Source organism: Pithys albifrons, chromosome 5 (assembly GCF_047495875.1).
Source record: "Pithys albifrons albifrons isolate INPA30051 chromosome 5, PitAlb_v1, whole genome shotgun sequence".
Taxonomy (NCBI): Eukaryota; Metazoa; Chordata; class Aves; order Passeriformes; family Thamnophilidae; genus Pithys; species Pithys albifrons.
In genome coordinates this window covers 68473353-68488551 of record NC_092462.1, presented here as the reverse complement: position 1 = coordinate 68488551, position 15199 = coordinate 68473353, and the positions used below count along the sequence as shown (strand labels likewise).

Below are 15199 nucleotides of genomic sequence, written 5' to 3'. Positions count from 1 at the left end.
CACAATGAGATACCAATGGGGGTGACCATTAGGTCAGGAATCTTATTTTCTCAGCTCACCAACCCCTGCAAATAAATTCTCACCAAAAGGAGAGAAAAGCCTCATTGATTTGACAAGCGATCAGACACTGCAGTTGTCATTTTCTCAGCAGTTGCTAGCATATTTTTTTGCCTGGTGTGTGAGAGATGAATTTTCTGACTTAACCTATCAGGCTCCTAAAGGGATCATCTCTTTTTCATCTGCATCCTTGTGAAAAGTAGAACTCACAGCAGCAAGATTCTGAAAGCAAGACACTGTTCTCAGCTTTAATACATTATTAGTTGATTTACAAAGAAGTTCACACAGGGACTCTACTTTGTTGTTAATAGTTGACCTTCAAGGATGATTTTTTTCTCCCATCAATACCCCTTTTAATTTGTAAAATACCATTTTACAGAGCTGGTGGGTTTTTTCCCCTTAGGAATGCATCACAGCCAAACCAAGAGAGGCTGTAAAAGCAAGAAAAACCACTATCTTCAGTGAAAGAAGTCACGTTTCTGATTTCAGTGTTCTTAGACACATGAGTTTTCATAACTTTTTAAAACACTGCACTTAGGTTAAAAAAACCCAAACAAAACCAAAGTGTCTAGGGTTGAGCTGGCAAAATGCCAACTGTCCAGGACAGAGTGAAAAGGGTTCCTCAAAGTAACTTTATGCTGAATTCCACAAAAGGACCTAAATTCTATTTGTGGCTCTAGTGAAACAGATTGATGCTGGCAGACAAAGTATATCTTACTTCATGTTACCACAATCCACTTCACCTCTTAGAATTAGAGCTTGAAAATTCATGTTAAACCTGCTGAGGAGTTTTTTGAGGCAATATCTTGGCATCATCCAGGCATAATTTATTTACTGATGTAGAAATATAGACTTTTGACCTTTAAACAGAAGGTTCTCTGGGAATATTTTCTCAACACAAGAGCCTGGTAAGAACAAGTAAGAGCCTGCAGGGAGGTGAGTCCCAGGTTTACCTGCCTTCTCCACAACAGGCCCAGCAAGGATCTGAATTCAAGTTTCCCAGAGTGACAGCTTCACTTTTTTTCATTAAACCCCAGAAGTTTGGTTTTACACCATAAGAAGCTGATCCTGCCTGGTTCTAGACACTTTCTGAAGAGTTCACCACCTGTCTGAATACAACTACTCCAACCAGCCCAGATTATGATTTGCAAAACCCACAATTCCATCCATCCAGTCTTTTGGTTCTCAACAATAAAAATGCATTAGGTCTCACTTAGTCTATGGCATTATTATTATTTAAGAAACAATAGGATCCACTCAAACTGGAAGCACCTATGTCAACATTTCAGAAGATTTTTTAAAATATTAGATATCTATATAAATATTTTCATCCCAATAATTGATGTATCTATATTTACTATTGTGAGGAGAACATGACCAAATCAAAATGTTTCAAGTATTCTAAAGAATAGTCAGAATTCCATTAAAATTAAGATTAAGAATCAGGTGAAGCCTCACCTCTGTGCTTTACATTTCATGCCATGCTTGGTCTAGTATTGAGATTGTTCACAGCAGTTTCATTTCTCCAATAAGAATGGGAAGTTTTATGATCAAATGTCAGAAAAAATAGTAAACAGTTATTTTTGTAAATTTACAGGTTGCTAGACTTAGTATCAAATGCTTCTAAGCATCAACAGACCATTCTTTGTTAGGCAATACTATGTATTTCTTACTAGTCTTATCTTTAGACCACATTGTTCCAGAAATTCTAGCAGCATATCGAGGCACTGAGTCTGCTTCCAGATAAGCCTGGCTGGCTTAATTTTTCTTCTTTTTTTATTCAAGATAAGTGCTCTAGTGCAGGGGACCACCAAAATGGCATTTCATTCCTCGTATGTCTATTAATTCCAGTTTTGACATGTCCCTGCATACACTATTCAGCTGCAAAGGCTATGAGCAGCTTCTAGACAGGTCTGACTCTCTCTCTATTCCTTTTTCTGACTTTCTTTCCACTGTGTATCATATGTGGTAACCTTACCAACATACTTCTTTCAGCTAATTCCCTGTTTTGATTTCACATCCAACTCTCCAACTATAATGTTTAATTCAGACAGCAATACTTTCACAGCACTGAGGGGTTTAGCAGGTGTAGGGGACAAACACATTGTAACACATGTTAAATAACATGGATTCAAGGTTCAGAAATATTCTGAAACTACTTAGCTGTGGATAAAATCCTGAAATTAATTCTCCCTCAGAAACCTGAAGTCCTCAGGGAAAAAAAATAGTTTTCTCTCACAATTTAAAGTCGCCTTTTCAGATACTTCCACTGTGGAGCACTAAAGACTTTAAATGCAAGCAGGCCCACACTATCTGTCAGGACTTTTTTCCCCTCCAAGTCCATTTTTCCTCTGTCTGCTGTTAAGTTACTATTATCTTCCATTCCTTGTAATAATGGGCTTAAGATCAAGTGAAACTGGAAATGGAAAGAACAGTGAAAATGACAGACTTGAAGGGGCTTTATTGGGACTATGGGTTGCTCCCGAGGTCAGAATCAGTAAGTATAATTAGATTCCTGGCATTTACAACAAATGTAAAGCAACTCAGAGCTCCCTTTTGTGTGCCTGTAATTAAACATGCACTTTTACTGCCCTCTGCAGTGCTCCAAAGTATCTTTGATTCCAGCACATGAAAGTGGAATGAAAGAGCAGGCACAAATCTTCATCTCTATATTGCACTCATATTTCTGAAAACAAAGTATTTCTCGGCAGAAATGGAATAGTCCCTTTCTAAAGAAACACAAAAGGGAACTTTTTTTTGCTAATAATTAGAGCCATTCCTGTACCTCCCAGGAATTTTCTCAATAGAAATCGGATAGACAGAAAGGTCCCAACACGGACAGCTGGGCCTCACTTTAACCCACAAAATAAGCTCCAACTTTTCCACTCAAATTGAAGCTCTTTCTCACATGTAAGAATTAGCACCTTTTGGATAAATTAGTTTTCTCTTGTGCTTAAACACAATCCAAGAGGTAAGTGACAAGCTCAAAGATTGAATAGGACTGGTAATCCAAAAATACAGTAGGGGCCAGAAGTGGCAGATGCTGCATCTTTGTGCTTTGTATTTAGGTATTACCCACATGCCACAAAATTAAATACAACATGACTAGAGTAAGTTCTGCTCAGCAATATCACTTTTTCTCCTATTTGAAGTATATATACCACATCCTAACTAGTTTTCCTTAAAAATTAAATGGATTTTTGACACTTCCCAAAGCAACTTCAGTGTCTTAACTATTTATATAGCATTTTGGCAATATTTTCTCTCGCTGTCAGGAAGCATTTTAACTTAATAGTCAACAGCTAGTAACCAATCTCTCCACATTTTGAGAAACCTTACAGAAGAAGAAAACCCAGAAGAGTAAGAACTTCCAGTAAGGTCAAAGTTCTTTCAAAAGGGCTCTTCTTTCAAAAGCCCACTTTTGATAAACAAGTGCCTGACCCCCAGGGTTCCCCATGGATCCACGCTTGGCATACGTACTTGCTCTACATATGCTTTGCCTTTACACCTGGACTATTTATATTAGAAACACAACATAGCAGTTAAACCTGAAAATAACTTTAGTAAATATGTGTGCATGAATAAAAGGTTGTTTGAATGGTATTTTGGACTTAAACATAGATTCGTGGAACAAAGATGGTTTTATCTTGTCTTCCTTAAAGGCTTAAATGGTTATATACTGGCAAGTCTTTCCCAAAATCTCTGTCCTGCTCCCTCTGATTTTTGATCTGTCTGTCCAGATAGAATCATAGAATAGAATTGGTTGGGTTGGAAAAGACCTCCGAGATCATCAAGTCCAACCCTTGGGCCAACTCCAGTCCATTTACCAGATCATGGCACTCAGTGCCACGGCCAATCTCAGTTTAAAAACCTCCAGGGATGGGGAATCCACCCCCTCTCTGGGCAGGCCATTCCAATACATGATTACTCTCTCTGGAAAGAATTTTTTTCTGCTCTCCAACTTAAATTTCCCCTGGCAGAGCTTGAGCCCGTGCCCCCTTGTCCTATTGCTGAGTGCCTGGGATACTGAACAGAAGTTTAATGTTGCTTGAAGCTTTATGTGACAAGAACTGAGTAATGAAGGAAGGCCCAATTTATGCCCAGTTGAAGGAAAAGCTGGGACAGCTCAGCTATTCCGTGTTCTGCTTGCCACCCTATCCACACATATGTACCAACAGCCCAGCCAAAAGCAGATGGAGCTTTAAATTACCCATAGCCATGACTGCTGTCAGTTAGCCAGGCTTGGCATGAGGATGCTGAGAGAGGACAAGGCTTGGTGTGAAGTGAGTAAGAGAAAAAAACCAGAAGGCTCAGGTCTATAAAAAGCAAGGCTGACAGTTTCTGCTGCCTACAGAACCACCTGTTCAGTTTTATTTTTAAAGGAATTTAACCTAATGAGGGTAAAGTTTGACAGAAGCACTTGCCCACCTGAAGCACACTCCACTGCATGCAACAATGCACAACCGAACATACGGATGTTGTTTTTCCATAAGATCGCCAGACACTGCCGTGAGTGGATGGGGTTAGCCCGCATTTAACCACTAGAGGGCTTTGTTCTATCGCAAGACCCAGTAGTTTCCAAGTTGGTTTTAAGTACCTTTGGAAAAACATCTAAACTTGGATAACGATTGTTCTCTTTAAATGCCAGTCATAAAAACTAAGTTCTCCAAGTAGCTGAGACAAAGGGGAATAATTTGTAGGATTAAACACACTACTATGGATGGCCAGTTCCTTCAGGAAAAATTAACAAATCTGAGCCTTTCACAAACAGCTACTGAACACGGACCTGCGACATTTCTAGGCTGGAACATACCCACACATATCTAGTTCCTGGACAAATATGTATGCTGAATAGCAGAGACCTGAAGAGCTGAACAGCACCTCAGGTTTGCTTTTAATGACACCAACCTCTTGTCTAAGAAGTAGCAGGTCAGTCGGATTTGTCTCAAAATACATACAAGTTTATGGACTGACCTTTGAGAAGCTTCTCTTCAGAAATTTAAAAGCATCTCAAGAAATTTGTCAAAGGAGATTTATTTGTTGTATGTTCTATTATAACAGAAAAGTACAACTCTCAGTTGTCTGGTGTCTTTCTACACTGCACAGTATTAGAGTTCTTTACAGTAATTTTCCCCACATTATACCATAGCAGAATCTTTCAGTCAGAGAGACTCCTACATTTTCTACCCCAATACAGATTATAAAAAAGAACACACAACACAAAATCCTAAGGACTGTCACAGAGACCTCAAATTACTCAAAAAGACAGGGGTAAGTTTGTTTTAATAGTATTTGTTCAAGTATAACCTTCTAGATATAATTCCTAGATGATTTTTCAAATCAATATTTTTGCTGAAGTTATGGAAAACGTTTAGTAAAAAAAAATGATTTTCAGAGACATGGAATCTTTCAGATTAGCAGAGTAATAAATTTTTGTACAATAAGCTCTGAAATCTTTGTGTCTCCTCTAGTTATCTCAGTGGATAATTACTGGTTCAATACAGAATAACCAAATGGTTTGTGTTGGAAGGGATCTTTGAAGATCATCTTGTTCCACACCCCCTGCCATGGGCAGGGACACCTTCCACTAGACCAGGTTGCTCTAAACCCTGTCCAGCATGGCCTTCTCTTCAGAGCTGCTCTTGATCTGTTCATCCTCCAGCCCAGATTTGTGCTTGAGAGATTGCCCTGACCCATGTGCTTTATTTCAAAACCAGGTGTAAGTAAGCTTAGTCTTCTGAAGCCTCTAAGCAATCTCCTGAATATTCTACTGATGCAACCTGTTTGGGTAGCTACTACAGTGAGGTAGAAAAGCTTCTTTAAAAAAAAATTCCACTACCTGTTCTGATACTCAGATACAGACTAACACACCACCAGCCTCTGGCTCCCTTCAAAAATTCTAATTTTTTCTCTTCTGTCATAGATACTGCCTCATTCTGGTTCTCCACCTAAAGGATGAGTTACCAATTTACTCCAGGGTTATTTGAGGTGGTACTTTATGGCCCATGTTACATATATCTGTGAGAACCTCAGGGCTTAAGTTCATTTAGTATATCCTAAAAAGCCTGGGTGTTGCCTTGATGTTCTGCCAATTAATTTGTGCAAGATTTAGCTATAATCCAAGGTTAACAGCAGCATGAAGAGAAGCCAATTCACTGCACAGCCACTCCTGTGTATAGACAGCTCCAGTGTCACTACTCATCACAGCACATGTATAAGCAGCACAAACACCTGGTGTGTCCTGTTAACATGAAAACTGGTTGACCTTAAGACCACTTTTATTGAAGGGGATATAGGAAAAGTTCTAAAGCAAATTGTGGTTCAAGTTACAGTTCAGTAAAACACAACAAAAATACTTAAGAACAGCCAGGGACAAAGTGGCCAGAGAATGTGCCATGAGGAAAGCTATCTGGGGAGGGCAGAGGGGCTTCCTCTGGGGAGAAGGCAACTACCATTTTGCTGCCTTCTTTGGAAAAAATACATGTTAGGAATGTTGTTTCCTTAAACCAACCTTATCCCAACGCCACTGCTGTCTCTTGGAAGCTTTCCCACCCAATCAAGCTACTAGGTTTTAAGAGTGCCTAACCAATAGCTGTAAGCAATATTACTAGCTAGGATACTCACTTGAGGAGTTTAAGTGTCTTCACTGAGCCTGAGAATTGTAACATCAACACCTAGAAACTCCATTTTAGAGATAAACCCAGATGAGGTAACTGTATAAAAGGTCCTGTTAAGTAAACAGGACTGATGCTCTTCCAGCAGTTTTTCCTAGAGAACAGAATTTGGTAATCAGATAATGGCCATCTACTAAACTGCTTCTAAGGAATCTGAAAAAGGTCAACAAGAAGGTCAATAACTAAGACTCAAATTCACTCTAGTGGCCTGCACAGAAATAAACAGTCTCCCCCAAAGTCAGAGGATGGTGCTAACACAGGTATATCCCAGACTGGTATCCATACCAGTCTCAGATACCTGGATTTCAAGTATTGCCCTGCATTTTGTTATCCACAGAAAATTGGTAGTAGGAAATGAAGCTGAAGAGCCACAATTGAAAGTGAATGCAATTGCATTTATTTTCCAGCAACACTGCACGCGAAAGCAACAGAAACATTAACTGCTCTCAGCAGCAAATCTGCACAGTTGTTGTCATTTACAACAGTTTTACATTTAAAATGAGCAAATCAGAAGAACCAAGCACTTTCCCACGACATTGTTGTCTTGACTATATTAAAAAATTACTGATGACTATTTACAAATTTCAAATCCAGGCTAGTGCTTCCAAAAATGCATTATTGCATAGGCTTTACCATAATGACCTCCAATTTCTTGAGTATCTAATTTCCAATTGTTTCTGGAATTTTTTGCAAATAAAGAGGGTTTTTTTTTAGGTGAGGTAGTTAATCTTACAGTAAGTAACTGCAATAGGTGAGTTAATTAGTACTAATCAGCTACATGGTTCACCTACCATGTGCATGTCAGATCCTTGTAGAAGAGCCAGATGTAAAAGCAAGGAACATATAAAAATATCTTTCTACTTTGCTTTTTATCTGCAGGTCAACAAATGAAATTATGGACACAATGGGGGAGGGAGTGGGTGGAAAAACCCGTGAGATCTTGCTGTACTATTTATAATTACTTGAGGATAGCACTGCCCTTGGCTAGTTTATCTATTGAAAAGTTTTATTAAAAATGTGATATACATAAATTAAAAGTTAACAAGAAGTCACACAACTTAATTGCAATTTTACATAACTCTGGTCTGGAAAATACATAGACCAACCACAACTTTGAGAACAGTCTTCAACTTTGCTTAAGCTTTCTTGCTATTAACAGATTATGAATCAAGCTAACCTCTCAAATTTGAAAGAAACTTTCTCTAAAAGTTTGCACAGGCCTATTTAACTCACAGTATCAAATTCTTTCAGTGGTTCACTCAAACACACTTCCAAGTCAAATTCACCTTCTGCTTGATAATCAACATGTCTCACTTTGGTGGGAGTGCCAGAACAGATATACTGGAAGACAAAGGCAGTTAATAATTAGCAGTTAAGTACAGGTTTAGTTATGCAATAATTCAATTAATGTCTGTAATTCATTTACACCACCCTGTAAGAGAGGCTTAGAAATGGTTTAAAGGCCATATAAAAACCCAAGGCTTGTCTTAAGATTACAGAGATTTAAATGCAGGCTTCTGCCCATTCAACCACATTTGAAGATTTCTTGCAAGTGTTTTATGGATCTGTATATATTAAAATATTATACAGATTTAATATTCATCAGAAAAACAAATCCAGTATGAAAAGCATTGCTAGACCTTAACTGAAGGTTATTGCTCAGGTGTACCCAGTACTTTCTGGTTAAAAAAAGGAGCCTAATTCCTTGTGCCAAGAAAATCACACTCTATTTTAAAATTAGGTATTGCAATCCAAAGTATTATTTCCACTGTACACCACAGTTCACAAGGGATTTGCTTTCAACAGATAAATTTTCTTTTGTAGGCTATGAAAAATGAGATACTTGTAATCTGAGATAATCATTGAAGTTTTAACTATAAACACAAGCCTACAGATATTGGCTGTAGCTGGAAAACAGCCAAATTTTAAGACTGCTCAGCTTTAAAAACAGTCCCTACACAGAGTAGATGATGGAATTTGTCAGGTTATTCAAGCTACGTGGGATTCAATGCTAAGTAATGAGCCAATTATTAACGAATTATTAATATTTATGTGAATGACAGGTATACTTACATCATTATCTTGACAGCTTGTTTGAGATTCAGTAGAATTGCTTCCAACAGATTCTGTCTCCATCTCACCAAGGTCAACAGGACAACTGTAAAATCATTTAAAAGAATACAGCATAAACAAATTCCTTCTTTAGTGTTCAGTGACACTTTGTGGTGCAGTTCTGAAAACAGTGACCAAAGGAGAGCAAAGAGACCCAGAGAGGTCAGAGGGGCAGTGGTGTGGCGGCAAACTGGGGAGAGCAAACAGAACAGGTCACCTCAATACAGCCAAAATGAATTAAAGTCTTGAGACTAAATACTGCAACTTGTCAAAGACAAAAACCCAATGCTCAAAAATGCCTCTACAGAAATCACAACAAATGTTACAGAACAGGGAGGAATTTTTTACCCTAGACAATGTTTTCATCAACCTGTTTTTCAAAGATAACACAGACCTAGATCTCAGCATCTGAAAGTAAGACTATTTCCACAACAGCATACACAGTCGTGCTCAGACTGAAGTAGCAACTCCCCTCACACTGATTACAAGTAAAAAGAAGTTAAAAGTGAGCTTTGCTTTTAGATTCCATTGCTCTACATTGGTTTTAAAATCAGCATTCTGTTAGGGAAAACAGCACTTTAACACAAAACTGCTTCTTGAGGAACTAAGTTACATCTTTAAGTTTGATTCCTTTTGTACCACACTTTTATTTTGGATGTTACCTGACCAGCTGTATTGCCTTCTACAGAGGAAAATAAGTAGCTGCATTACTGTACATCTTTTAGAGCTTCTGCAGCTTGGACTGTGAACACGTGTCCATCCTTTGAGTTGAGTACCTTGAGATGATTTCACAAGTACTTCTCTCCTCTCTGCTCAAGAAATAACTCATTATATTCCTGCTCTTGAACTAGCAAGTGAGAAGGGTATAAAGCAGGTTCTTGTACACTCTGTTGGTCCAAGCCCAATATTCAGATCTGCCCTTAATGAAAACTCTCCAGCACTGCTCCTACAACAGATAAATCTGCAGACTACTCTGAAAGACTCAGCTCACCTCGATGGTGTGGTATTTTCTTTTATAGAGCGCTGCAGAATGAGCTCTGTTTGTTTTAGACATGACACTTTACACAGTTTCTGTAAAAGCATCTTGTGAATACTCGGTACATACAGTTCTTGCAGATCACATCCTTCTTCGGCTGGTGGATCCCAGGAATGCAGTGCAACTTTCCACAGTTTAATTTGCTGGTCCCATGACCTGCGGCTGTACTTCTTAAATTTATTTGGGGTTCTGGGATGAACTCCTGGTATACGATGGCATCTATTCAGATATTAGAAGTGGAAAATTAATCAGTATTTTTCATACGTACACAGCATAGCTTTAAGTGTTAAGACTTATTGCCTGTATTTTTTGAGAAAAGACCACAGGGCAAACTCCAGCCCTCAAGCAAAGGTTTGCCAGCTTCATATGAACTTCTTGTTTTTTCTGATTTCAAGTCAAATATGAAAAAAAACAAAGGATTAACAATCACAGGTCCAGAAACATTCCAAAGTCAAGGGCAACTATAGCCCATTTTTTCTTGTAGTTAATTCACAAGAAAACTCACTGCAAAATGCAGTTTCATTTCCTCTTGTTGACAAGCACAACCAAAAGAACTTTCACTTCCGTTTCTGCAGCATAAGGTATTTTTCATACAGTGACTAGCTAAAGAAAATCACATTTAATTTGACAGTGTGAATTAACATTTAAAAAATGTTTAATATACTTAGAAAGAACAGTTCAGTTATCCAGAAAGTCAAGCAGCTTACCTAGGAACTTCTTTGATGTATCTATCATATGCAATTGTGTTTTTTCCGTAGTTTATCTGTTTTTGTCTTCTCATCAAAACCACTTCGTCTGTCTCAAGTTCTACTGTCACAGTGGACTCCTTTGAATCGGAACTAAGGGAAAAAACACTGTAAATTGGGGACTACTAGAAAACAAACCACAATCAAACTAACCTACTTGTAAAGAACTACAAACCTGTTAAAACTTTTCAAACAAATGCTCTGGGTGCTGCTAAACTACAGTGCAGGAGCAGACTTAAGATGAACTATTTTAAACTGAGCATTTCAAGAAGCAACAGGCAGAAAGGGACCTTGGAGTACTAATTGACAGGAAGCTCAACATGAGCCAACAGTGTGCCCAGGTGGCCAAGAAGGCCAATGGGATCCTGTCCTGTATCAAAAATAGCGTGGCCAGCAGGACCAGGGAAGTGATCCTTCCCCTGTATTCTGCATTGGTGAAGCCACACCTTGAGTACTGTGTTCAGTTCTGGGCCCCTCAGTTCAGAAAGAATATTGAGGTGCTGGAGCAAGTCCAGAGAAGAGCAACAAGGCTGGTGAAGGGACTGGAGCACAAGCCCTATGGGGAGAGGCTGAGGGAGCTGGGATTGTTTAGCCTGGAGAAGAGGAGGCTCAGAGGCGACCTCATCATTTTCTATAACTACCTGAAGGGAAGTTCTGGCCAGGCGGGGGTTGGTCTCTTCTCCCAGGCACTCAGCAATAGGACAAGGGGGCATGGGCTTAAGCTCTGCCAGGGGAAATTTAAGTTGGATACCAGAAAAAAATTCTTTACAGAGAGTAATCAGGCATTGGAATGGGCTGCCCAGAGAGGTGGTGGATTCACCATCCCTAGAGATTTTTAAACGCAGATTGGACGTGGCACTGAGTGCCATGATCTGGTAAATGGACTAGAGTTGGACCAAGGGTTGGACTCGATGATCTTGGAGGTCTTTTCCAACCCAATCGATTCTATGGTACACTGTGAAAATTCAGACCTATTTTCAAGATTCTCCTCAGCTAAGCTAGAAATTCAACCTACCTTCCTGAGGAGGACTTCCTTTCTCTTGAAAATTCATTTATCAGGAGTTTTCTTCTGTATCTGTAAGAGTTCAAATCCAGGTTAAGAATATACGTAACACAAAGGGAATAATAAGCCTCAGCTCACCACTGATTTCTTTTCAGCAAAGCAGCAGCACCCCAGACACTGTAAACACCTTTCCACTATGGAATGGATGTTTCAGTTTTCCCTGATAAAAACAAAACAAAACCAGAAAAAAAACAACCAAAAACCAACCAACCAAACAAAAAACAAAACCAAACCAACAAATCCCCTCAAAAATAACAACAAAGACAGCCCAAAATAAGCGAACAACAACTGAGGACTTTCTTTTCCTAAGTATTTTCCCTAAAAAACTTCTTATAGCATGGTATGAAAAAAGCCATTATTGAGAGGGTACTTAAAAGGATTTCAATCTAGGAGAGTCAGGAAAAGCTTCTCCCAAAAGGGAGATATTTAGTGATATACATCCATTCTCCAGTGAGTATCCCATGACATTCCTGGGTGACTTAAGCCAAACCTAACCTTAAAAGCAGCATACAAGAGGCAAAGATTGGCCTGATTTTATTAAAATAGTGAAGTTAAAAATACAAGTTGATGCAGATTCTGCAGGACAACTACCATTTCCCCTCCTTTCCCCACTTCACTTTCAATACCCAGGGGTACCTCGCGATTTCTTTGTTGACATTGCTTCTCATTTCATCTTCTTCCACTGCAGTTCCCCAGTCTGAACACCGGGAAAGGGGTCCAGGGCCTTCTGGTGTTGTAAAACTAGAAAGAAAAGGAAAAAAAAAATAAAGCCCCCAGGTTAAAACTTTGTTTTATTGTATTTCCAATTGCAGCTCGATCCCTTTTTAATTTATTTATTTACAGTACTCACAGGGGCTGTGAAAATCCACTGAAAGTCATCACTGCTAAGTTAGACATCAGTTTAGAGTTCCACCTTGATGTTCTGTGATTTGTGTTGGGTATTTGGTGTTAAAGAGTTTGTGTGGGTATCTATAGAAACACAGCACTGTTGCATGTAACCCAGCCTACACTTTCAATAACTTTCAGCTGGTGTCCCTCATAAGACAGTACATGAAATATCAACTTTACTCATTAACTCACTTATTCTCACTCCACTAATGATTATTTATTCTTTCATGATTGCAGACTCATTAGCTATGTAAGAGACAAAAGTAAGAACACAAAATTAAGTTGCAAAGCAAAATAATTAAAATTATACCACAGTACCAGGAGTTTCTCCATGTGAAAATATGCCTTGTAGAGAAGGCAAAGGCACAAAAAAGTCGTACTTTGACCAGTAAACATAGATCTGCTGTAACTTTGCAAACTGGTTTAACAACTTTACTGCAGCCCATTAGCATCACAAACAGGTTCAGCACAATCCCAGCAGTCCCAACACCTGAGCTTCTTCCTCAACACTGATGCACCTTTTTATATCTGCTCGATTCTGCACCTTTGCTGTGATTACAGAGAATTTGGGACAATGTGGCAAGGGTTCTACAGCTTTCTCTCTGCATTAATTTGCTCTGGTGCCAGACATACTGAGCTGAGCCATCTCACTCAAGACTCTCTTCCCCATTTCACACTTGGTGAGATCTGTTGCTGTGCTAGGACTGCAAATGGTGCTCAGTGCCAGAGGGGCAGAAAAACAAGGCTGTAACTGGCCCCACCTGAGTCTGTTGTATGACCAGCCTCCATCCTGCTTCTGTTTGCTTTTTAGAATTTTAATTTGACAGAACTGAATTGGCATAAACAAAAAGTAGTTACAGCACGGGGAGAGAATTTCAGTCAGAGCTGAATCGAAACTGAAATCAAAAAGTATGCCTGCTCACTTCAGTGCTGGAAGACACAGAAATATTGCTTATTTAGGTAGAAACTAATGAAACCATCTGTAAACTGTTATCCTTCTACTCCTAGTCAAACATGCTTTCTGAAATCAATTTCAGTTACTCTGGATATTGTAGCTTGAGCCACTGACCAACATCTTCCATGCTTATTATTATCAGGAAAGGAAAATAGGTAGTTACAGGGTACAATCCACCTCGTTTTAGATTTCAAACCTACATTTAATCAACTGGCCGCAAATCCACTGATCAAAGTGACTAAAGGCACTGTGATGTGAATAGCTCAGACTGTAAGTGTGATCTAAAATTAGATACTTCCATTAAACCGAAGTTTAGCTGTGCTGGGCAATGGTAAGGAAGGCAGTGAGCAGCAGTGTGAAGACAGTGGGTGATCTCAGAAGTGAATCCCCCCACATATGTGCTGATTCAACTTCTCAAGGTGGTCTGTACTGCCTTCAAAAAGAAGGCAGATGACTTCTAAGAATTGAGTTTTTGCTATGTTTTAATTTTATCGCAATGGTTTGTACAGTCTGTATCTAGAAACAAATATAATTGTCCTGTGCAGCTATTACTTCATGGTAAATGGCAATAAGCAACCATGAAATAGGATAGTTACCAAGAACGTAATTAAAGACATAAGAACGAAAAATATTCACTCTTAAGGAGTGACTCCAAGATAAGAGCATTGCACTAGATCCTTTTCCCTCCTTTAAGAGCAGCTATTTATGGCTGATGAGCAACTGATAAACAGTCAGGGCTTGGAAAACCGAGTAGAACAGCCAGTTCACATCTCTCAGTGAACAAAAGCGCCGGGAGCCGCTCCTGTGGCCAGCACTGCTCACCTGTCCAGCCGACTCTCCGCGGGCTGGGGCTTGTTTTCCTCAAAAACCGAGGATTCGGGCTCGTCCTGCCTCCGCCGTTTCCCATCGGCGCCGCGTTTCCGCGCCTGGGCCCAGCGCGGGGGGTGCTGCGGGCTGGAAAACACACGGCAAGGCACAAGGTGAGCGCAGGAACCCCTTCCAGGCACCGCAGCTTTCACTCGTTTCACTCCCGCGAGCCCAGCGAGGCGGCGCCGCTCGCTGCGGGCCCTCCGAGGGGCTCTGCCCCCCCCACCCCCTCAGGAAGCCGCGCCCGAGGGACGGCGGGGAGCGAGGCCCGGGGAGCGCGGGGGGAACGAGGGCTGGGCCGCCACCCTTTGGCCGCCCCTCAGCCCTACCTGCTCGTCGTGCTGCCGTGCGGGCTCCGCTGGCGGAAGGACATGGCGTGGGGTGTCCTGACAGTGAAAACCGGGTGGTGAGGGAGAAGCGGAGCGGGCGGTGAGAGGAAAGGGGAGCGGGAGGTGAGGGAGAGCCAGGCGGTGAGCGGGAAGCGGAGCGGGCGGAGAGAGGGAAGCGGAGCGGGCGGTGAGCTGAACAAGGACCGAGGAAGCGCCGCCGCCTTCCCGCTCAGCCCCTTCACATCTCCCGCCGGCGCTTGAGCGGCACCGCCCTCCAGGCCCTCCCCGTGAGGCGCCTCCAACCGGACCGGTGCGGGGGGGGGAAGCGGGAAAGCGCAGCTACCATCCCGAGCCTATAAACACGGATACACACACCGCTGCCCCCCGCCCCCAGAGCGATGGGTCAGCCCGCTCCGCCCGGCCCCGCCCCCGGGGCGTGTTGGCGGGAGAATCGAGCGCGAGTTTTGGCGCG

General features: G+C 40.9%; 1 protein-coding gene across 1 annotated transcript; it reads right to left on the bottom strand.

Annotated features, from left to right (window-relative positions):
- Positions 1-7111: 7111 nt before the first annotated feature.
- On the bottom strand, positions 7112-15082 carry LOC139671944 (histone RNA hairpin-binding protein-like). Its single transcript, XM_071555242.1, has 8 exons — positions 14728-15082; positions 14354-14485; positions 12325-12429; positions 11641-11700; positions 10587-10718; positions 9949-10098; positions 8805-8889; positions 7112-8072 (listed from the first exon to the last, which is right to left on the bottom strand). The coding sequence occupies exons 1-8, from the start codon at positions 14769-14771 to the stop codon at positions 7956-7958; spliced, it is 825 nt and encodes a 274-aa protein (XP_071411343.1). The 5' UTR covers positions 14772-15082; the 3' UTR covers positions 7112-7955.
- Between the last annotated feature and the right edge of the window lie 117 nt (positions 15083-15199).